The 23,743-nt window shown below is 43.1% G+C and overlaps 1 protein-coding gene across 1 annotated transcript in view; it reads left to right on the plus strand.

Annotated features, from left to right (window-relative positions):
- LOC309630042 (uncharacterized protein) overlaps window positions 1-23,743 on the plus strand; it is a 173,560-nt gene that overhangs the window by 123,131 nt on the left and 26,686 nt on the right. The window contains exon 4 of the mRNA XM_082394805.1: window positions 23,094-23,225. Coding sequence (XP_082250931.1) covers window positions 23,094-23,225 — 132 coding nt within the window. The remainder of the gene's footprint in view (window positions 1-23,093; window positions 23,226-23,743) is intronic.

Here is a 23,743-nt window from a genome sequence, read left to right on the forward strand (position 1 = left end):
TCTGAGGTCCTGGATCGTCTTCACTATCATTATTCTGAATTCTTTTTTTTGGAAGGTTGCCTAGCTCCACTTCATTTAGTTGTTTTCCTGGGATTTTACCTTGTTCCTTCATCTGGTACATAGCCTTCTGCCTTTTCATCTTGTCTATCTTTCTGTGAATGTGGTTTTTGTTCCACAGGCTGCAGGATTGTAGTTCTTCTTGCTTCTGCTGTCTGCCCTCTGGTGGATGAGGCTATCTAAGAGGCTTGAGCAAGTTTCCTGATGGGAGGGACTGGTGGTGGGTAGAGCTGGGTGTTGCTCTGGTGGGCAGAGCTCAGTAAAACTTTAATCTGCTTCTCTGCTGATTGGTGGGGCTGGGTTCCCTTCCTGTTGCTTGTTTGGCCTGAGGCAACCCGACACTGGAGCCCACCCTGGCTCCTTGGTGGGACCAATGGCAGACTCTGGGAGGGCTCACGCCAAGGAGTACTTCCCAGAAGTTCTGCTGCCAGTGTCCTTGTCTTCACGGTGAGACACAGCCGCCCCCCACCTCTGCAGTAGACCCTCCAACACTAGCAGGTAGGTCTGGTTCAATCTTCTATGGGGTCACTGCTCCTTCCCCTGGGTCTGATGCGCACACTGCTTTGTGTGTGCCCTCCAAGAGTGGAGTCTCTGTTTTCCCCAGTCCTGTCAGCGTTCTACAATCAAATCCCGCTAACCTCCAAAGTCTGATTCTCTAGGAATTCCTCCTCCCGTTGCCGGACCCCCAGGTTGGGAAGCCTGACGTGGTGCTCAGAACCTTCACTCCAGTGAGTGGACTTTTGTGGTATGAGTGTTCTCCAGTTTGTGAGTCACCCATCCAGCAGTTATGGGATTTGATTTTATTGTGATTGCGCCCCTGCTACCGTCTCATTGTGGCTTCTCTGTTGTCTTTGGATGTGGGGTATCTTCCTTGGTGAGTTCCAGTGTCTTCCTGTTGATGATTGTTCAGCAGTCAGTTGTAATTCTGGTGTTCTCGCAAGAGGGAGTGAGAGAACATCCTTTTACTCCGCCATCTTGATTCTGGGCCTCTGGGAGCTTTTGATACGAAGGTAAAGCTCATAGGATATCTGTATACTCTTTAAAGGCCTGTGTGATAAAAATTCTTCTCTGTTGTCCCACACATTTTCTGTGTGCTGGATGATGTGGCCCTAAGGGTTGGCAGTCACAGGGGTCTAAGAAGCCTGGGTTCCTTAACCACCTTTATGGAAGAGAGCTCTGCTCCAGCCAGGAGCACCTGCCTTGAACAGTTATATGAGAAACAAACTTCTATTGTGCTTGAGCCTTTATTTAAGGTGTATTTGTGATAGTAGTTCAGCCTACCCTAAATAATAAACCCATCAAGTGATTGAAAGCAGGTAAAACCATCACTAAGCTCTTACCTGACCCTGGAGAAGCATATAATTGAAAAGGAAAAAATATCTGCCTAATGACAAACAGAAAAAAAAGCCATAGGTGAATGTGAATTATATTTGTATAAAATAGGATGGGGAATCTTTGTGTGATGAAGGTTCTCGCAGCAAAGAACCTTTGGGATTTTTAATAGCTAACAGTCTCAGTGTGAGCTACTGTCACCCAGTGGATGAAAAAAAAATTCCTTGAAGACAGGTTCCTTGTTAATGGATGGGGCTGACACATACTAGGTAAATAAGACATACTTAACTTCAATCAAATCAAGATCAAGGTAGGATAGAGTCTCAACACCAGCACATTTCTAGAAATGGAACATAGCCAACTTTGAGGGCCAAACTTTAAAAGAGATATTAACAAAGTCAAATGTCCAGAGAAGAGAAGGGGATCAAGGGTAGTAAAGTCTGAAACCATGTCAGATGAGGAGCATTAAGGGAGTGTAAATGTCTAACCTAAAGGAGTGTGTGTGCGGGCACACACGCATGTGCATATGCGTGTGTGTGTGCGTATGTGAAGGGGGAGGGAGGGAAGGAGAGAGGTAGTGAGAACCACAATTGCCTTTCAGTAATTTGAAGGGTTGTCATGGAGAAGAGGCACTGTATTCCACATCCCTTAAAATGTAAAACTGGAACTGAACTTCTGCTTTATGTAAAAAGAGCTTTCCAACAAGTACAGCTCTTGGACAATGGAACAGGCTGCCTTGGAAAGAACTAAACTTCCCCTCAGAGGAAGTATTTCATCCAAAGCTGGCTGCTGCCAACTGAGGACATTGTAGAAGGTTATCCTGCACTGAGTGTTAGAAGAGACAGTGAAGGTCTCTTCCAAAGGCTTCAGGACCCTGTGAAAGATAGTCCTCCAGAAGCTTACACTAATAGGGCATTCAGGAGATTCTCTGTTTTGGGATCACCTGCAGTTTCCAACAGTCTTTGTACCAACTCTTAGTCTTTCCCATGAGGGGCACTCTGGCTGGTTAGAAGATGAAGGGGCAAAAGAGATCTGGGAGAAAGGAAACCAAATGCTAAGTCAGAGAATACATGATCTAGTTATTTTATTCAAAGTCTAGTTTCGGGAGGGGGGTGCAGCTGATAGAGAGAGACAAAGCCATTAACCTCTCAATATGTCCCCTACCAAATTACACCAGTTTAGTGGAAGTTCTAGTCCAGAATACTCCTGGAAATATAAAGCCAATTGATCACCTGATCTTAAGAGAGCTGTACCTGGTAAGTAGAAGGAAAGACTGACTTTACCTTGTAGGTTCCTTATGATGATCAGGCCCAGTTAGAGACAAAGGCCCCAGAAAAGCAGTATGAGGGTATCCAGGGTGTTGGGGAACTGCAAGGGTGCGAGGAGGAGTGGGGAAGAGTTTTGCCTACCTTGCAGTTTAGCCTGGGTCCTTGGTGTATCTCTGAGAACTTTCTGGGCTGATAACATTGTTTGCCAGAACTCAAGTTGGGATGTCAGGACTTGTTTATAAACTGCAAACACCTTACTACAGCTCAGCCCAGTCTTCCCCATCTAGGTCAGTCTGGTCTCCTTGGGTTCAAGCCTGGGTCTGCTCATTCTGCCTCTGGGAGAAAGAAGGGAGAAGGAACAGAAGGATGCTATCTGTGCTAAATATCTTCCCATGAAGGAAGAGCATATCGGTTACCCATTCTCATGTGAGCCCCACAGTCCCACAGTTTATCTCTTCCATGTCCAGTATGATTATTCTACAACTTCTGTATCAGGGGAGTTACAGAACCCATTCACACTGGCTGGCTCCTAAACACCCAGAAACGTAGCAGAGATTATTGGACAGTACAGAAACCTAAGACAGAGAACAGGTAGGCACTACAAGCTGTTTGAGGGGAAATTATGGTGAACTGCATCGTCAAGAAAGAGGAAATGAATTTGAATCTTGAAGAATGAGCAGGACTCAGTCATGCAAAGAGAAGTGAGGGAATTTCAGGTGGAGAGACTATACAAGGAGAAGAGAGTGTAAAAGAGTATGTTAGGAGCCAATGTGTGGAAGAGTCAGACCGGAAGGATCTACTGAGGGAACTCAGTGGTTGGTACAACACTTCTCACAACCTTCAGCTTCCATGCACCATTCCAACCCCATCCATGATTGTTTGGGAGTCTCTAGACAGGAGGGAGCATTCTATGGTTGAGGCCGGGAGATTAGGGAACGCATAGAAAAGGTTTATCTGCAAAGAATCTGGCAAAACCTCCATGAATTTTCACGTCAAATGGAGAAAAGTTGACTGGCTAGAAGTATGGTTAAATAAATTTATAGCTGGTTCAATCACGGACCAAAATTATACTCATCTCTTGCCCCAAATCTGCCACTGTTCTTGTTTTCCTTATCTCTATCATTGGCCATTCACCCAGTAGAAGTGGTAGTGGATCCTTAAAAAAAGTCACCTCACACCCAGATCAGTGTACCTCTGGAGTTTCCCATGGCATGAGTTGTCACAGTAGAGGTACTTAATGGCCTTAAAGGCAGTCAACTTTCTCTAGGACCTAAATGCAGGCCATGAAACACCGTGGTCCTATATATTTCACATAGTATGTGGGACCCTTGTATTTTCCATTTCTCAGGTCGTGAAAACCTTTTATTCAAATTGACATCTAGGTATGCTAGACTGCTTAAATAAATTAATGTTTCCATTTAGACCAACTCACGTGGTAAGAATAAGAAGTTCAAGTGCCAATGCCCCACATAATGTTCTTGCCATTGAAAAATATGAATTATGTCTATGTTTTCCTACTAACACGCACTGACTAGCATAATCATAGTGATTGACCTATATCTAGCATTTTGTGTAAAACACATATAAATGAGAAGACAATAGTAGAAAGTTTAGAGAAGAGAGGACTGGTCATAGGATGGAAGGAATGGTGGGAGATGTTTTTACAGTTCATCAAGACGAAAATAGAGATGGCTATTTTTTTTTTAAAGGCAGTGGGTCTACTGAGAAATAAGTAAAAATTTAAAAGATTATGTAATCTAAAGAATGACCTGGAAATATGGAACATAGTGGATCAATAAGTACCAAACCAGCAGAGTTCAGCACACAAAATTATAAAGTGCCAAGGCATCTTCTCTAACATTACTTTGAAAGGTTGAGAATCACATTCCTGGTGATTCTTGAAGAATAAGGATCCAGCAGCAGTCTGACCTGGAAGTCAAAGTAGGGAGATTTAAGTACTCTCAAAATCTCTTCTCTGCCCAGTGTCTTAGGATTTCTGGTTGAGTTAATGGGATAGAAGTTTTCCAAATCATAAGAATGTATAATCTGTGGATGATCAAGGACGCCAGTTCTAGAAGCCAGATGCTTCCATGAGCAAGGTGAGGCTGCTGCAGAGCTGTAATCTGCCAGTCGGAAGAGGTTGTCTGTGACAGAACCTATCTGACAATTTGATCAGGAATTTCTTCCCAAAGGGGACAATATCCCTGCCTTTTATTTGTAAGTCTGCTTTTTTTTTCCCCTGAAATTCTTAAAGCAGTAGTAATGATTCTTTCCTAAAGGAAAGTTGCTGTTCTTGCTAGCATGGGCTTTGAACTGACTTTCTCTCTAATCCTTCTGGCTCAGAAAACTTGTTGCTGAGTTAATGAAGAGGATCAATAAGTGAATGAGCTGGACAAACACAAGGGAAGACCACCTTGAGATAGCGAGGGAGCTAGAGGCTTGTCTTTGTGAGATGGCGACAGTGCACAGGACCCACTATAACATATAGGGTGGTGCCAGAGGATAGCAAGGCAGCCACTTGTTTCAAACTAAGGGACAGGAATTGAGTGTTTATGATGAGAGGAAAAGACACAGTTGAAGGAGAGAGTTTCAACTGGCCCCCTCTTATGGCTCTGCCTGAGTTCAAAGGTCTGTGGAGCTCTCTCAATTTATTATATACCTATGGAGCTCTCTCAATTTATTATATACCTATGGACTTGCTGGATAATCAGGAGAAAACAGTCCATTAACCAACCATAAGTCCAAATACTCTCAATATTTTCACACACTCACCAACCCCAATGGACAGTGAAGTCTAAACGCAGCACTTTTAGGTGGAAAAAAAGTCTAATTAAAATGACTTTTGAAAAATCCCTTAAATTTCCTGTTATACCGTCTTTCAACAAGTTGTTACACCATTTTTTTTTAAACTTTTTTTTTCCATTTTTTTCTTTTTAAGTATTTATTTATTTATTTATGGCTGTGTTTGGGTCTTCATTTCTGTGCAAGGGCTTTCTCTAGTTGCGGCAAGTGGGGGCCACTCTTCATCGCGGTGCGCGGGCCTCTCACTATCGCAACCTCTCTTGTTGCAGAGCACAGGCTCCAGACGCGCAGGCTCAGTAGTTGTGGCTCACGGGCCTAGTTGCTCCGGGGCATGTGGGATCTTCCCAGACCAGGGCTCGAACCCGTGTCCCCTGCATTGGCAGGCAGACTCTCAACCACTGCGCCACCAGGGAAGCCCCACCATTTTTTTTTTTTTTTTTTTTTTTTTTTTTTTTTAAACATCTTTATTGAAGTATAATTGCCTTACAATGGTGTGTTACCTTCTGCTTTATAACAAAGTGAATCAGTTATACATATACAATATGTTCCCATATCTCTTCCCTCTTGCATCTCCCTCCCTCCCACCCTCCCCATCCTACCCCTCTAGGTGGTCACAAAGCACCAAGCTGATCTCCCTGTGCTATGCGGCTGCTTCCCACTAGCTACCTATTTTACATTTGGTAGTGTATATATGTCCATGACACTCTCTCACCCTGTCACATCTCACCCCACCCCCTCCCCATATCCTCAAGTCCATTCTCTAGTAGGTCTGTGTCTTTATTCCCGTCTTGCCACTAGGTTCTTCATGGCTTTTTTTTCCCTTAGATTCCGTATATATGTGTTAGCATACTGTATTTGTTTTTCTCTTTCTGACTTACTTCACTCTGTATGACAGACTCTAACTCCATCCACCTCATTACAAATACCTCCATTTCATTTCTTTTTATGGCTGAGTAATATTCCATTGTATATATGTGCCACATCTTCTTTATCCATTCATCTGTCGATGGACATTTAGGTTGCTTCCATGTCCTGGCTATTGTAAATAGAGCTGCAATGAACATTTTGGTATAAGACTCTTTTTGACCTATGGTTTTCTCAGGGTATATGCCCAGTAGTGGGATTGCTGGATCGTATGGTAGTTCTATTTGTAGTTTTTTAAGGAACCTCCATACTGTTCTCCATAGTGGCTGTATCAATTTACATTCCCACCAACAGTGCAAGAGAGTTCCCTTTCCTCCACACCCTCTCCAGCATTTATTGTTTCTAGATTTTTTGATGATGGCCATTCTGACCGGTGTGAGATGATATCTCATTGTAGTTTTGATTTGCATTTCTCTAATGATTAATGATGTTGAGCATTCTTTCATGTGTCTGTTGGCCATCTGTATATCTTCTTCGGAGAAATGTCTATTTAGGTCTTCTGCCCATTTTTGGATTGGGTTGTTCGTTTTTTTGTTATTGAGCTGCATGAGCTGCTTGTAAATCTTGGAGATTAATCCTTTGTCAGTTGCTTCATTTGCAAATATTTTCTCCCATTCTGATGGTTGTCTTTTGGTCTTGTTTATGGTTTCCTTTGCTGTGCAAAAGCTTTTAAGTTTCATTAGGTCCCATTTGTTTATTTGTGTTCTTATTTCCATTTCTCTGGGAGCTGGGTCAAAAAGAATCTTGCTGTGATGTATGTCATAGAATGTTCTGCCTATGTTTTCCTCTAAGAGTTTGATAGTGTCTGGTCTTACACTTAGGTCTTTAATCCATTTTGAGTTTATTTTTGTGCATGGTGTCAGGGAGTGTTCTAATTTCATACTTTTACATGTATCTGTCCAATTTTCCCAGCACCACTTATTGAAGAGGCTGTCTTTTCTCCACTGTATATGCTTGACTCCTTTATCAAAGATAAGGTGACCATATGTGCGTGGGTTTATCTCTGGGCTTTCTATCCTGTTCCATTGATCTATATTTCTGTTTTTGTGCCAGTACCAAACTGTCTTGATTACTGTAGCTTTGTAATATAGTCTGAAGTCAGGGAGCCTGATTCCCCCAGCTCCATTTTTCGTTCTCAAGATTGCTTTGGCTATTCGGGGTCTTTTGTGTTTCCATACAAATTGTGAAATTTTTTGTTCTAGTTCTGTGAAAAATGCCAGTGGTAGTTTGATAGGGATTGCATTGAATCTGTAGATTGCTTTGGGTAGTAGAGTCATTTTCACAATGTTGATTCTTCCAATCCAGGAACATGGTATATCTTTCCATCTATTTGTATCATCTTTAATTTCTTTCATCAGTGTCTTATAATTTTCTGCATACAGGTATTTTGTCTCCTTAGGTAGGTTTATTCCTAGATATTTTATTCTTTTTGTTGCAATGGTAAACGGGAGTGTTTTCTTAATTTCACTTTCAGATTTTTCGTCATTAGTGTATAGAAATGCAAGAGATTTCTGTGCATTAATTTTGTATCCTGCTACTTTCCCAAATTCATTGATTAGCTCTAGGAGTTTTCTGGTAGCATCTTTAGGATTCTCTATGTATAGTATCATGTCATCTGCAAACAGTGACAGCTTTACTTCTTCTTTTCCGATTTGGATTCCTTTTATTTCTTTGTCTTCTCTGATTGCTGTGGCTAACACTTCCAAAACTATGTTGAATAATAGTGGTGAGAGTGGGCAACCTTGTCTTGTTCCTGATCTTAGTGGAAATGGTTTCAGTTTTTCACCATTGAGGACAATGTTGGCTGTGGGTTTGTCATATATGGCCTTTATTATGTTGAGGAAAGTTCCCTCTATGCCTACTTTCTGCAGGACTTTTATCATAAATGGGTGTTGAATTTTGTCGAAAGCTTTCTCTGCATCTATTGAGATGATCATATGGTTTTTCTCCTTCAATTTGTTAATATGGTGTATCACATTGATTGATTTACGTATATTGAAGAATCCTTGCATTCCTGGGATAAACCCCACTTGATCATGGTGTATGATCTTTTTAATGTGCTGTTGGATTCTGTTTGCGAGTATTTTGTTGAGGATTTTTGCATCTATGTTCATCAGTGATATTGGCCTGTAGTTTTCTTTCTTTGTGACATCTTTGTCTGGTTTTGGTATCAGAGTGATGGTGGCCTCGTAGAATGAGTTTGGGAGTGTTCCTCCCTCTGCAATATTTTGGAAGAGTTTGAGAAGGATAGGTGTCAGCTCTTCTCTAAATGTTTGATAGAATTCACCTGTGAAGCCATCTGGTCCTGGGCTTTTGTTTGTTGGAAGGTTTTTAATCACAGTTTCAATTTCAGTGCTTGTGATTGGTCTGTTCATATTTTCTATTTCTTCCTGGTTCAGTCTCGGCAGTTTGTGCATTTCTAAGAATCTGTCCATTTCTTCCAGGTTGTCCATTTTATTGGCGTAGAGTTGCTTGTAGTAATCTCTCATGATCTTTTGTATTTCTGCAGTGTCAGTGGTTACTTCTCCTTTTTCATTTCTAATTCTATTGATTTGAGTCTTCTCCCTTTTTCTCTTGATGAGTCTGGCTAATGGTTTATCAATTTTGTTTATCTTCTCAAAGAACCAGCTTTTAGTTTTATTGATTTTTGCTATTGTTTCCTTCATTTCTTTTTCATTTATTTCTGACCTGATCTTTATGATTTCTTTCCTTCTGCTAGCTTTGGGGTTTTTTTGTTCTTCTTTCTCTAATTGCTTTAGGTGCAAGGTTAGGTTGTTTATTCGAGATGTTTCCTGTTTCTTGAGGTAGGCTTGTATTGCTATAAACTTCCCTCTTAGCACTGCTTTTGCTGCGTCCCATAGGTTTTGGGTCGTCGTATCTCCATTGTCATTTGTTTCTAGGTATTTTTTGATTTCCCCTTTGATTTCTTCAGTGATCACTTCATTATTAAGTAGTGTATTGTGTAGCCTCCATGTGTTTGTATTTTTTACAGATCTTTTCCTGTAATTGATATCTAGTCTCATAGCGTTGTGGTCGGAAAAGATACTTGATACGATTTCAATTTTCTTAAATTTACCAAGGCTTGATTTGTGACCCAAGATATGATCTATCCTGGAGAATGTTCCATGCGCACTTGAGAAAAATGTGTATTCTGTTGTTTTTGGGTGGAATGTCCTATAAATATCAATTAAGTCCATCTTGTTTAATGTATCATTTAAAGCTTGTGTTTCCTTATTTATTTTCATTTTGGATGATCTGTCCATTGATGAAAGTGGGGTGTTAAAGTCCCCTACTATGATTGTGTTGCTGTCAATTTCCCCTTTTATGGCTGTTAGTATTTGCCTTATGTATTGAGGTGCTCCTATGTTGGGTGCATAAATATTTACAATTGTTATACCTTCCTCTTGGATCGATCCCTTGATCATTATATAGTGTCCTTCTTTGTCTCTTATAATATTCTTTATTTTAAAGTCTATTTTGTCTGATATGAGAATTGCTACTCCAGCTTTCTTTTGATTTCCATTTGCATGGAATATCTTTTTCCATCCCCTCACTTTCAGTCTGTATGTGTCTCTAGGTCTGAAGTGGGTCTCTTGTAGACAGCATATATATGGGTCTTGTTTTTGTATCCATTCAGCCAGTCTGTGTCTTTTGGTGGGAGCATTTAATCCATTTACATTCAAGGTAATTATCGATATGTATGTTCCCATTCCCATTTTCTTAAATGTTTTGGGTTTGTTATTGTAGGTGTTTTCCTTCTCTTGTGTTTCTTGCCTAGAGAAGTTCCTTTAGCATTTGTTGTAAAGCTGGTTTGGCGGTGCTGAACTCTCTCAGCTTTTGCTTGTCTGTAAAGGTTTTAATTTCTCCATCAAATCTGAATGAGATCCTTGCTGGGTAGAGTAACCTTGGTTGTAGGTTTTTCTCCTTCATCACTTTAAGTATATCCTGCCACTCCCTTCTGGCTTGCAGAGTTTCTGCTGAAAGATCAGATGTTAACCTTATGGGGATTCCCTTGTGTGTTATTTGTTGTTTTTCCCTTGCTGCTTTTAATATGTTTTCTTTATATTTAATTTTTGACAGTTTGATTAATATGTGTCTTGGCGTGTTTCTCCTTGGGTTTATCCTGTATGGGACTCTCTGTGCTTCCAGCACTTGATTAACTATTTCCTTTCCCATATTAGGGAAGTTTTCAACTATAATCTCTTCAAATATTTTCTCAGTCCCTTTCTTTTTCTCTTCTTCTTCTGGGACCCCTATAATTCGAATGTTGGTGCGTTTAATGTTGTCCCAGAGGTCTCTGAGACTGTCCTCAGTTCTTTTCATTCTTTTTTCTTTATCCTGCTCTGCAGTAGTTATTTCCACCATTTTATCTTCCAGGTCACTTATCCGTTCTTCTACCTCAGTTATTCTGCTATTGATCCCATCTAGAGTATTTTTAATTTCATTTATTGTGTTTTTCATCATTGCTTGGTTCCTCTTTAGTTCTTCTACGTCCTTGTTAAATGTTTCTTGCATTTTGTCTATTCTATTTCCAAGATTTTGGATCATCCTTACTATCATTATTCTGAATTCTTTTTCAGGTAGACTACCTATTTCCTCTTCATTTGTTAGGTCTGGTGTGTTTTGACCCTGCTCCTTCATCTGCTGTGTGTTTTTCTGTCGTCTCATTTTGCTTATCTTACTGTGTTTGGGGTCTCCTTTTCACAGGCTGCAGGTTCGTAGTTCCCGTTGTTTTTAGTATCTGTCCCCAGTGGGTAAGGTTGGTTCAGTGGGTTGTGTAGGCTTCCTGGTGGAGGGGACTATTGCCTGTGTTCTGGTGGATGAGGTTGAATCTTGTCTTTCTGGTGGGCACGTCCACTTCTGGTGGTGTGTTTTGGGGTGTCTGTGGCCTTATGATTTTAGGCAGCCTCCCTGCTAATGGATGGGGCTGTGTTCCTGTCTTGCTAGTTGTTTGGCATAGGGTGTCCAGCCCTGTAGCTTGCTGGTCGTTGAGTGAAGCTGGGTCTTGATGTTGAGATGGAGATCTCTGAGAGATTTTTGCCGTTTGGTGTTACGTGGAGCTGGTAGGTCTCATGTGGACCAGTGTCCTGAGGTTGGCTCTCCCACCTCAGAGGCACAGCCCTGATGCCTGGCTGGAGCACCAAGAGCCTTTCATCCACACAGCTCAAAATATAAGGGAGAAAAAAATAAAAAGATAAAAAGAGGATAAAATAAAATAAAATAAAGCTATTATAATAAAAAATAAGAAAAAAAATTATTAAGAGTAAATGTATTCAGAAAAAAATTTTTTTTAATTTTTAAAAATAGATTTATTAATTTTTTTATAGTAAAAAATAAGAAAAAGATTTTTAAGAAAAAAATTTATTAAAAAAAAAATTTTTAATTTTTTAAAATAAAAAATATGAAAAAACTTTTAAAAAAATTTTTTAATTTCTAAAATAGAAAATACGGAAAAAATTATTAAGAAAGCATATATTAGGAAAAAAAAATTTTTTTTAAGTAAAAAAAAAAAAAAAGGACGGACCTAACCCTAGGACTGATGGTGAAAGCAAAGCTATACAGACAAAATCTCACCCAGAAGCATACACATATACACTCACAAAAAAAGGAAAAGGGGAAATTAATATATCCTGCTCCTAAAGTCCACCTTTTGAATTTGGGATGATTCGTTGTCTATTCAGGTATTCAACAGATGCAGGCACATCAAGTTGTTTGTGGAGCTTTAATCCGCTGCTTCTGAGGCTGCTGGGGGAGATTTCCCTTTCTCTTCTTACAGCTCCCAGCGTTCAGCTTTGGATTTGGACCCGCCTCTGCGTGTACGTCGCCTGAGGGCGTCCGTTCCCCGCCCAGACAGAACAGGGTTAAAGGAGCAGCTGCTTCGGGGGCTCTGGCTCACTCAGGCCGGGGGAGGGAGCGGTACGGAGGAGGCGGGGCGAGCCTGCGGCGTCAGAGGCGTCGTGACGTTGCAGCAGCCTGAGGCGTGCCGTGTGTTCTCCCGGGGAAGTTGTCCCTGGGTCACGGGAGCCTGGCAGTGGCGAGCTGCACCGGCTCCCGGGAGGGGCGGTGTGGAGAGTGACCTGGGCTCGCACACAGGCTTCTTGGTGGCGGCAGCAACAGCCTTAGCGTTTCCTACCAGTCTCTGGGGTCCGCGCTGTTAGCCGCGGCTCGCGCCCGCCTCTGGAGTTCGTCTAGGCGGCTCTCTGAATCCCCTCTCCTTGCGCGCCGCGAAACAAAGAGGCAAGAAAAAGTCTCTTGCCTCTTCGGCGGCTGCAGACCTCCTCTCCGGCTCCCTCCTGGTTCGCCGCGGCACGCCAACCCCTTCAGGCTGTGTTCACGCCGCCAACCCCAGTCCTCTCCCTGCGATCCGACCGAAGCCCGCGCCTCAGCTCCCAGCCCCGCCCACCCCGGCGGGTGAGCAGACAAGCCTCTCGGGTTGGTGAGCGCTGCTCGGCGCTGAGCCTCTGTGCGGGAATCTCTCCGTTTTTCCCTCTGCGCCCCTGTTGCTGTGGGATCCGCGCTGATAGCCGCGCGGCTCGCACCCGTCTCTGGATTTCGTTTAGGCAGCGCTCTGAATCCCCTCTCCTTGCGCGCCGCGAAACAAAGAGGCAAGAAAAAGTCTCTTGCCTCTTCGGCAGCTGCAGACTTTTTCCCGGACTCCCTCCCGGCTAGCACCAAAGCCCGAGCCTCAGCTCCCAGACCCCGCCCGCCCCGGCGAGTGAGCAGACAAGCCTCTCGGGCTGGTGAGTGCTGGTTGGTGCCGAGCCTCTGTGCGGGAGTCTCTCCACTTTGCCCTCCGCACCCCTGTGGCTGCGCTCTCCTCCGCGGCTCCGAAGCTTCCCCCCTCTGCCACCTGCAGTCTCTGCCCGCAAAGGGGCTTCCTAGTGCCTGGAAACCTTTCCTCCTTCACGGCTCCCTCCCACTGGCGCAGGTCCCGTCCCTATTCTTTTGTCTCTGTTATTTCTTTTTTCTTTTACCCTACCCAAGTACGTGGGGATTTTCTTGCCTTTTGGGAGGTCTGACGTCTTCTGCCAGTGTTCAGTGGGTGTTCTGTAGGAGCAGTTCCACGTGTAGATGTATTTCTGCTGTATCTGTGGGAAGGAAGGTGATCTCCGCGTCTTACTCTTCCGCCATCTTGCCCCCTCCTCTCCCCACCATTTTTATACCATCTTTCATTGTTATACCAGCTTTCAACACATGCAACATAATTTTGTGGATGTTTTCCTTCAGTTGGGTAGGAGATAAAGCAGTAGACCTTTATTTAAAGGATCATGTTTTATAAAATAAATTATTTCTTTAAACACAATCAGATCATATTATGAGATACATCTAGGAACCAAGATCAGAGAGGAAAAAGGGAAGAGTAGATTCACATCTCTCATTTCAGCTCATCTAACACTACTCATTGAGTTGAAAGATGGGCAAATCATCCTCACTATTTAAATGACCCTCCCTCCTTTCCTTCTTTCTTTCTTTCTTTTTCTTTTCTTTCTTTTGTTTTCTTTTCCTAACACATATTATTGAACTCATGTCAGTTAAAAACACATGGCGCTCGACTCCACGGTTCATGGGCATATCCTCTCCCAAGAACCTAAGTAAGAGCCAGAAATAAAAGGTAGGGTCCAACACTTGAGGCTTTAGTTTCAGGACCACTTGGCCTCTGGAAAGTACCTTGCTGTTAACTGCTGTCTTTCTCAATGTGTGCCCCAGATGCTGGCCCTTAATGATCATACTTTTCCCATCGATGATACCTCTTCCTATCTTTGTGTTCTTTACACAATTCTTGGATGACACCTTTGGTCCAGAAGACCTTAATTAAGAAGAAAATACAGATTTATGGGAAAGAGACCTGGAAAATCTCCAACAGACACATCTTTATTGCAACCCTCTGCATCTGTGAGAGAGAACAGGGCCCAGAAGGGTCAGCTCTGGACTTGCTCCAACTCGAGGCTTTCAGTCACTCCCTTCTCTTCAAGCTGTCCACTCAGCCCAACATTTTAATCTTTCAGTCTTTCTCCCTCCTTCGTCGTCCTCTGTTTATTCACCTTTTCCATTCCCTTGTCTCATTTTCTCATTCTTTCTGATTGCCCTGCTCTCTCACACTCATATCCCCTCGCGGATCATCTTTCTGTTGGAGACTATGCTGATGGCCTCTTTCCAAAGCAGCAGGTTTGAATCAGCTCCAGTTTAAAATGAAGGTTGGGGGGTGGGGGTGGTGAGGCCAGGAGGGGATATCAGCTCTCTCATGTCCAATGTTCCAAGTGCACAGCCCTCCCCCAGGCCTCCTGGCTCCCTTCTCTGTCTCTGTCTCTGTCTCTCTTTCCTCTCTCCCTCCCTCTCTGCTCGGACATCCCTCCACACACAGGTGCGTACAAAAGAAGGCCTAATAATCCCTTGTAGGCAAGACCAGAGATCCCCCACTCCCACCCCCAATCAGGCAGCTGGTTTCCATTAGATGTCCCAAGCCCTATAAATATTCTCTTTTCTCACTTATCTCTTATTATTTTTCCTTTCCCTTTCTCATGTTCCCCTCCCTGCCTCTGGCTTCCCTCCTGGGAGGAGGCCTAAATTAAGAAGGGAAGACATGCCAAACTTTGCCTTAACCATCTTGTCATAGCCCAGGCCTCTGGCAGAGCAGAACCCAGAAATGATGGCTTCTTGTTTGTCCAGTTTGCTGCTCCACACACCAAAGGTTGAAATCCTGCCAGGAGAGCAGGAGGGTTGAGCTCCACGTGAGCTCGAGGATGCTGCCAGGGTCTGCAGCGTCTCTGTGCTCTCCACCGCACCGCTGGCTGAGCCTTTTTGAGTCCTCTCTGTCTTGTGCTTTGCACTGAGTGGTGGATGGTGTCTTGGGCACAGCTCTGGAGGGGGACATTCTGGGGTTCAGATCCCAGCCTCTTTGTACACAGGCAGCGTGACCTCAGGCAAATTACCTGACCTCCCTCATTTGTAAAATTGTGCTGATGACACCTACTTCAAAGGACTGCTAGGAGGATGAAAATGAAGTAACTAGTGGGAAAATATTTAGCTCAAGTCTGCACTTAGCAAACACTAGTTCTCTCCTCTTGCCCCTTCCAGTAGGATTGACTGTGGAAAAACCCACCCTCCTTTTTTACCTCCTCCTACACCTTCCAAGTAATTAACTGAACAATTAGAGAAGAATTAACCCCTAAATACCCAAGGTCTGAGTTGAGGAGTGTAAAATGTTTGCTTCTTGATAAATGTTTGCTCTCTAAGATAAAGAAAGAGACAGAGGAAGAGTGAATGTAAAAGGCTTAAACTAGAACAATGGTTACAATTGTGAGTACTTCTTACAAACCAGGCAGCAAGAAGCCGTGTCATTGTTGAGTCAGTGACCCCAGAGCAAAAGATCCTCCAGGGGTGGGTGGGAGGAAGTGGGGGAATCCAGGCACCTCATTCTAAGCCATGAATGCAGCCTTCAGGATCAGGCTGTTTCTGGGTCTGGATTCAAGCTCCAGTCCTTCCTAGCTGTTGAGCTTGAATGAGTTATTGATCTTTCTGTGCTTCGTTTCCTCTTCTGTGAAGGAGGATAATAATATAACTGACTTCATAGGATTGTTGCAAAGATCGAATGAGCTAAGATCGTTCACTGCCCTTCAAACCGTGCCTGGCAGAGTAAGTGTGCAGGAAATGTTAGCCATCGGTCCCATCCAGCAAATTAGCCCTGGTGTCTTACAGCTTTGCTCTTCCATCGTGGCCGTTCCCAAACAGACCCACCCACAGGGCACTGATCCAGCAGGGAGCTGCCCCTCCCACCTCTGCACACCCCTCAAAAGGAGTCCAGACACTTTGGTGGCTCTGGATATTCCAATCCTCACAGCAGAACAAACTCGGGAAGCTCCTTACCTGGCCTTCCCATGCGGGGATGCCTTTTAGGAGGGCGTGCACTGTGAGCTCGGGGATGCCTTTCCTTATCCTCAGCCATCCACGCCAACCAACTCCATGGCCTTCCTTAGACCACAGCCTCTGTCTGGGAGTGCAGCCATGACAGGCAGCAGAGACCAGTCCAAGCAGAGCCAAAGGTCTCCAGAGTGCTTCGGGGGGACAGTGGTGCTGGGTGTGCCCACTCTGTCTGTCTCTTGGGCTGAGGGTGAGTGGAGAATAATGCCCTCCCAGCTTAGAGTCAGGCATAGCACAGAATCCCAAGGCCTTAAATTCACGGGATTGAATCCCCTGTCTTCTGAACACAAATCAATCTAGATGGAAACTTGATAAGGTTGTTTGTTTGTTTGTTTTGGCTCACTTCTTTGCTCTATAAGTCAGCCTTCTCATACACTGGAGTCAGCTAGACCTGATTCTGTCACATCCTCACTGTGTGACCTTGGGCAAATTGCTTAACCTCTCTGAGCCTCCATTCATTAATCTATAAAATGGGACTAACAACTTTACCACCTTACAGATGTATTGCATCTTTCTTAACAGACTTTAGCCATGGCTACTCACCCTTACTACTATTATTTTGTCACTTTGCTATAGTTTAATTCTACTTCCTCTTATTCTGTCCTTAGTGCAGTCAGAAAAACAGGTGGTCACCATCATTCCTATGTATAACTACCTTCCAGAGACCTGAAAACAGTTAATAAATCACTCTTCAGCCTCTGATCTTCAGGCTAAGCAATGCCAATTTCTTTCATCTTCCTCTTAAGGTCCTACCTGAAAATCTTGAATGATTTCATTTTTACCTTATGGTCTATCTCTAAATTATTAACATCTCTGGTTTTTAGTGCCCAAACATGAATGTATAATTTTAATAAGGGCCTGATAAAAATGTTGCCCATAGTGAACATAAAGTTTAATTCATCTAATTCATGCTTAGCCTGGGTGCCCACTAGTACCCTATATAGAGAGTAATATATACGTGTATATATGTATATATACACATATATATAATATTTTTTGTATATAAATGTTAAACAATTCAAATATGAAATGGAGAAGAAAGGTCAGTGTTTGTTCCTTTAAGAAGGCAACCCCACAACTTACTTGTTAAACTTTGTCCCATTTGCTGGAGGAGGAAAAAAAGAAAGAACTACCAAGAGGGACTCTGAAGGAAATATTAAAGTGAGGAGAAAAGCTCTAAAGAAAAGAGACGCTTTCTGCCCCCTGAACCTTCCTTGCTCGATTCCGTTCTCCCACCGTGACAGTGCAGCTCATGTAAGTCTGTGCTCCACTAGGCCCCTGCCGAGTAGGGCTGGGGTAAGACAGGAAATCGCCACTCAGAAAATAAATGACCTGTCCCAGAGTCTTTTGTTAATGAGTCCAGGGCATAATAAATCAAGGTGACCCAGTCTCAAGAAACACAAGCCTGTTTAAAAACAAAAAAAAATCCCGAAACCCCCAAGCCCCAGAGGTGAAGAGGAGGAGAAAGGCGAGAGGGGACCGCAGGGAGTCCTTATAAATCACACCCGGATGAAACTAGTGCAGATGTTTTCCAGTTTCAGACCCACTCAAGAGGCAGAGAACAGACGTATGTGGATGTGAATGGAAGGGGCTATCCGTTTGGGAGGCGAGACAGGAGACAGCAGGCCTGGGGGACACAGCCCCTCCTCACACTTGGCATCCCCAGGGCTGTTAGGAGGTCTGCGAGCTCCTTCTTGGTGTCTTCTAGTTGTCCACTTGGCTTTTTCATCTCGTCCTGGGTCTCCCTCTAATCAGCATGGCCGGAGTGTTTGGAGTAAGTGGCCTGCCTAAATCCCCTTGGAGAAGATAAGCAAGAGCTTCTTGTGTCAGATGTGGCTCCCAGCTTCCTAGAGTGGCAGGCTCCTGTAAGAGAGGGGGCCCAGGTAAACCACGAACGGGTCTTAGCTTCCCAGGGGAACTGCAAGTTCTCTGAGGGTGAAATTTAACAGGACAGAAAGAATGTCACATTGGAAATAAATATTCCAGTATGTGCTAGAAAACCTGGAGCCTGTAGATCTCCCGTGAGCTGTAATGTGAGACCCTGTTATATGCAGAGGGCTTTCACCTAGAGCCATTAATAGCCTGGTAAGATAGATGTCACTGTCCCTACTTGACAAATGCAGAAACTGGGGCCAAAAGAGGCTAAGGAAAAACAACAAAAGGCATTTGTCATGCACTTTGCAGTTTGTAAAGGGTGTGTGGTAGGTGAAACAGGTTGTTCTTCCCTTGGCTACAGATGAGGAAACCTGTGATGAGAGGGGTGAAAAAAACCTCTCCAGGTCACGCAGCTAATGTGTGGAGGAACTCGGGTCCACACCCAAGCTTTCAAATCCGTCTATTGTCCTTTCTATTCAACACAGCTATTTGCCAGTGTCCCATGATGAACGTTATGCTATTAGGGAAAGGATGATGAAACAGGGAGACTAAACTTTGGCCGGGGTTCACGACTGTTCAGTGTTTAGAGGTAGCTGGAAGGTAGGTGAATGGACAAGATGAAACTGGCCAAAGATTTTTCTCATTCTCCTTGTTGTATAAAACCTGTCATCCGGTCATTTCCCTTCCTCTTTATAAGCATGGCCTCCTCTGGTCACTCTCTCCTACTTACCATTGTTTCAAAAGAAATGACATCACATCAACTGCTTCTTTTTAAAATTATTGCCATGCTGAATTCAATTCCAGTGACCATCATCACCACTACTAGTTTGTTTACTTCCTCTAAACTTCTTAATTGGGATTGTCATTTACCCTAGGAAAAACTGCAATCAGAGTGACTTGCCCGGGATCGCGCATTAGAATGGAGATCTTTCCCCCTAGCCTGGACTGCTTCCAAAACAAACACCAGTAGCCAGACGCCTTTTTCCATCTCAATTTTTTTTCCTATTGCCCCAGTTCTTCAGTGAGAGATGTCACTGTCTCCCTCCAGGGTTCTCCATAGACCTCCTATACCAGCTCTGCTTCTTTTTAAAATACGACAATGAGCATTATGCTCTAATCCAAATAAGAGTCCGAGTGTTGGTTCAACCAGACACAGTCGTCAGCCGCAAGAGGAAGATGCCACAGCAGGCCGCCTAAAACAAACCAAAATAAACCCATAGCTTTAAATTGGTCCAGGACCTAGATCTGCAGGACAGCAGGCACATCCATGAAAATTAGGACTATTCCAAGTATTTTAGGTAGAATAGCAGCCTTCTACCAAGGCAGAATACTGCTTAGGTTTCCTTTTCTTGTTTTTTGTTGGTTTTTGGTTTTTGGTTTTGTTGTTTTGGTTTGGTTTTTGGTTCTGCTCTATGAGTTCAAATCTTTCATACTCAGATGTTGACTCTCAGCTGGGTACCCAGAGCCAAGAACCCCAGGATGTGGGCATTTCCGTGAATACTGGCATATCAATTTTCTGTCATAAAAGACAGTCAGTCATTCAACACGTTATCTTGGATTCCTACTATGTACCAGGGACTGTGGTCGGTGGTGAAAAGTTTGAGACATGTTTTATAGTATCCTGGCCACTAACTATCTGGGAGACCTTGGGCAAGACCCTCCCCCTTTATGGATGGCAATTCCTGCCTCAGTTCATGGGAATCTGTGCTGGTGGAGCAGGCCTGGGAACAGCACCTAAGGAGAATAATAATGTCCTCTTAATTTACTTATGTAAAGAACTGGAAAAGGAGGTAGAAGTGGAGACTATGTTTTGCAAGGAAATCAAGCTTTGCCATATAAGGTGGGGCTGGTGGGGGGCAGGGAAGAATGGCTACTGAGTTTTAAAAATCCATTATATATGTTACAAAAAAATTCTCAAATACGAATATGTGTATCACTTTATGCTCTTTTCTGGTACATGTTTTATTTAGCTACAATCAGTTCTTGCATAATATCCTTTGTTTTATCTGTTATTTTGTATATACATTTTGTGTATCACAGAGTGTATGTTTTTCCCATTGCTTTTAGTAGATAAGAGCATTCCATCCTATCATACCTTAGGTTTCTTATTTACTCACAAATGGTGGGACATTTGGAATATATTGGTTTTTTCCTTTTATTAATAGCACTGGTATAACTTTCCCCCTAAATTATTTCCTTTGGACATTCACGAAAAAAATTAAATTTCTAGATCAATGATGTGATCTGTTTCCAAATACCTGATCCACTTATAATAGCATCAGCAGTTTATCAGCATTTTTGGTTTTCTATAACCCTTTGTACATTGCATATAATAATTTAAATTTCTTTTTGATAACCTAAAATTGTATGTTTCCACTAACTTCTATGAAATTGTTTATATTTTAATTTCTTTCACTATTACTGAGGCTGATCTGTTTTCTATGTGTTGAATAATTCTCCGTATTTCTTCCTATGTGAATAATGTATTCATGTCTTTTGACCTCAGGTACAATGATTTTTGAAAAACGTGTTAAGGCTTTTGTGGGCCAAATTCTTAAGCATTACTGATGTTGTGGATACCCAAATGTGGAAACATTCATCATTAGGAAAGTAGAGATTTTTGTCTGTTTTGTTCACTGAAGTATCCCAAGCACCTAAAATAATGTACACAGCAGGTGCACATTACATAAGTATTGAATAAGTGAATAAATATTTATAAGATACCCACTATGTATTGGGACAAATATGAGCATTCAATTTTGGCATGGAAAATGAGAAGAAAGTAAGGTCAGAATAGCTGGGAGTGGGAGAAGGGGTGTTTCTCACTTGAGAATTTTAAAAATTCACACAAGGTAGAGTGGCAAGGTAAGAAGCTACTGAGGAGTCCCCCTAGTTAATACCTTGACGTCGCCAAAACATGGCACAGGTATTTGTGTGTTTTGTCTGCTTCCCTCGTTACTATGTGCATTACAATGTCAAACCAGCTTCAGTGTTATCACAGTGTGAACCTAATTCAGGCAACACACATTTTCTCAGCTTTTACTGTAATATGCAGGCACTGAACTAGCCACAGGATACTAGTCCAAAGAGCAGAGTCCCTGTATGTGCATGCAACTGAATACTGTATATCAAGAAGAAGGAACAAATTACTGGTACAGACTACAATGTGTATAAAACTCAAAAACTTCATGCTAAGTGAAATTGAGATGCAAAACATATGTATTGTATGATTCCACTTACATGAAATTTCCAGAAAAGATAAATCTATCAAGATAGAAAGTAGATTAGTGGTTCCCTGGGGCTAGGGAATGGGGTGACTGCAAATGGGCACAAGGGGTCTCTTTGGGGTGGTAGAGTTGTTCTAGCACTAATAGATTGTGGTGATGATTGCACAACTCTGTACAATTACTGAAAAACCATTGAATTGTACACTGAAAATGAGTGGACTTTATGGGATTTTAATTATACCTCAATAAAGCTGTTTAAAAGAAAAGAGTGGCTACCATGACCTTTACCCTGTCAAAACAAAGCAAAACACAGTCTGCAGAGGAGGCAGGCAATTAGAGCACTGTCAGTTAAGGGCTGCCATGGAGGTGAGCCCTGGGGGCTCTGGGGGCACTTAGGCACCTAGCCCAATCCTGGCGCTCAAGGGAAGTTTCTCAGAGGAGATGATGTCTGCCTGGGAGAAACTGTTCCAGGCAGAGTAAATGGGAGTGGGAGAGCAGGAGAGGCGCCACACCAAGTCAGTGACAGCAGTATCCGTGTCATGGGAGGCAGTGCTGAGACCAATGCCCATCCTGTTTTGAGTTTAGCAGGTTTCAGAGGAAGGTAAACACTGGGAAAAGCTTTGCATATGAATGATAACTATCATCTACTAAGTACCTTGCCATGAGGCAAGAACTGTACATTCAGTAACAGCAACCCCACAAGGCAGGATTACAGATGAAGAAACAGGCAAAGAGAGGCTACTTGCTAGGAGTAGCTTCCCTAATACAAGCAGCAGAGCTGGACATACGCTTGGGTCTGAAGCCATGCTTTTCCCATTCTGCTATCTCCTTTACCACTATGCAGACACATGACTACTACCAGTGTGGAATCAATGACCTTTGCTGAGAAGGACGTAAGTTTTGCTGATTTACTCTAAAGAATTCATAAAACTCATCTGCAAAGAGTTTTGCAAATGCAGTTGGGCAGGGTCTCGGAGCCACAGCCTTTGTAATTTATCATCGTCCTTAGCACACTGCTCTGTATACAGCAGGCAGGCATTGAAAATGTGCTGTTCCCTATTTAGCTTCAGATGTGTGAGTAAAACCCAATAATCTTGGTTCACGATAAGTTAAAGAATGTTGACTTCCTAAAGAGCTAGAAAATTCTGAAAGGCCGCAGAAATCTAATCTGTAACACATAGCCGTAATCCAAAAATCCTCATTAAATGCCTTTCAATAATATTTTTAGATGATCACACAAAGAGCTTAAAATGGTAAGACCAAAACAGAAACATGATTTCTTTTAAAAATGTGTTTAATCTCTCTTTTAGATTATTTGAGAATTGCTCCTTTCCCTCAACTTTGGCCCAAGTGTATCTACCCCTTTTGGGAAATTGTGAGTCAGCTTGGGTGAGGCAAAGACACACATTCTTCTCTTGAAAGAATAGACTTGCATTCCTATGAGTAAAATAAATTAGGTTCAGTTTCTCTGTCCATTAATTATGTGGAATAAACAACCTTCCGCTGCTCAGAAAGAAGCCCAAGAGACCAGCACAAATTTCCTCCTCAGACTCAGGGGAAAGATCACTTGACCATCCAGGAAAACGCCTGTGGTCTGAGAGGACTCAGAGCATTGGAACAGGCAAGGTTCTGCCGCCAGATGTTTGTAAGAAAGACACTGATGGAGACAATCCCATGATACAATCCACAGAGGACTGCTGCGTTGCGGGGAGGGGCTGGAATTGCAGAAGAACAACAGAGTGAGGAGGAATTTGCGTCCATTTCTGCCCCTCAGGAACCTCCAATCCTCAACCCTGAAGACAGCCCATGGAGTCGAGGGAAGGTACTGCCCCCTGCCCCCCAAGCACTTACGTTACTTTATTTAGAGTCTTAAAAGATGCCAGGAACATCACTCCCGGGAAGGGGGGTGGGTAGGAGGAAGGTAATGCAGGGCCTCTGACATTCTGTAGTCAAATTGAACCGGCTGGGTTTGCAGAAGCGTGGAACATCACCAGTGCCAATCTACAGACAAGGAGAAGCACGGCTAATGAGAGGGAGGTTTCAGAGTTGGAAATGTATTTGTGTTTTTGGCCTTTACACACTTGTGACCAACACTACTGTTCATTATCCGCTTCTTCCATACTAAGAGAACCTTGCTTTTATTATGAGGTGCAACAGTGCTGTCAGTTAAACCCCTCAACTTCCCAGACTCCACTGTGGCCAGGGCAGGCCACGTGATCCAATTCTGGCCAATGAGATAATGAACAGAGCTCGCTGGAGTCAGGTATTGAGCAATTGCCACGCTTTGGCCTCTTGCTCTTTGCGCTGCACTTCGGACGCGAGTGTGGACGCCGGGACCGG

Source organism: Balaenoptera borealis, assembly GCF_965194805.1.
Source record: "Balaenoptera borealis genome assembly, chromosome: 5".
Taxonomy (NCBI): domain Eukaryota; kingdom Metazoa; phylum Chordata; class Mammalia; order Artiodactyla; family Balaenopteridae; genus Balaenoptera; species Balaenoptera borealis.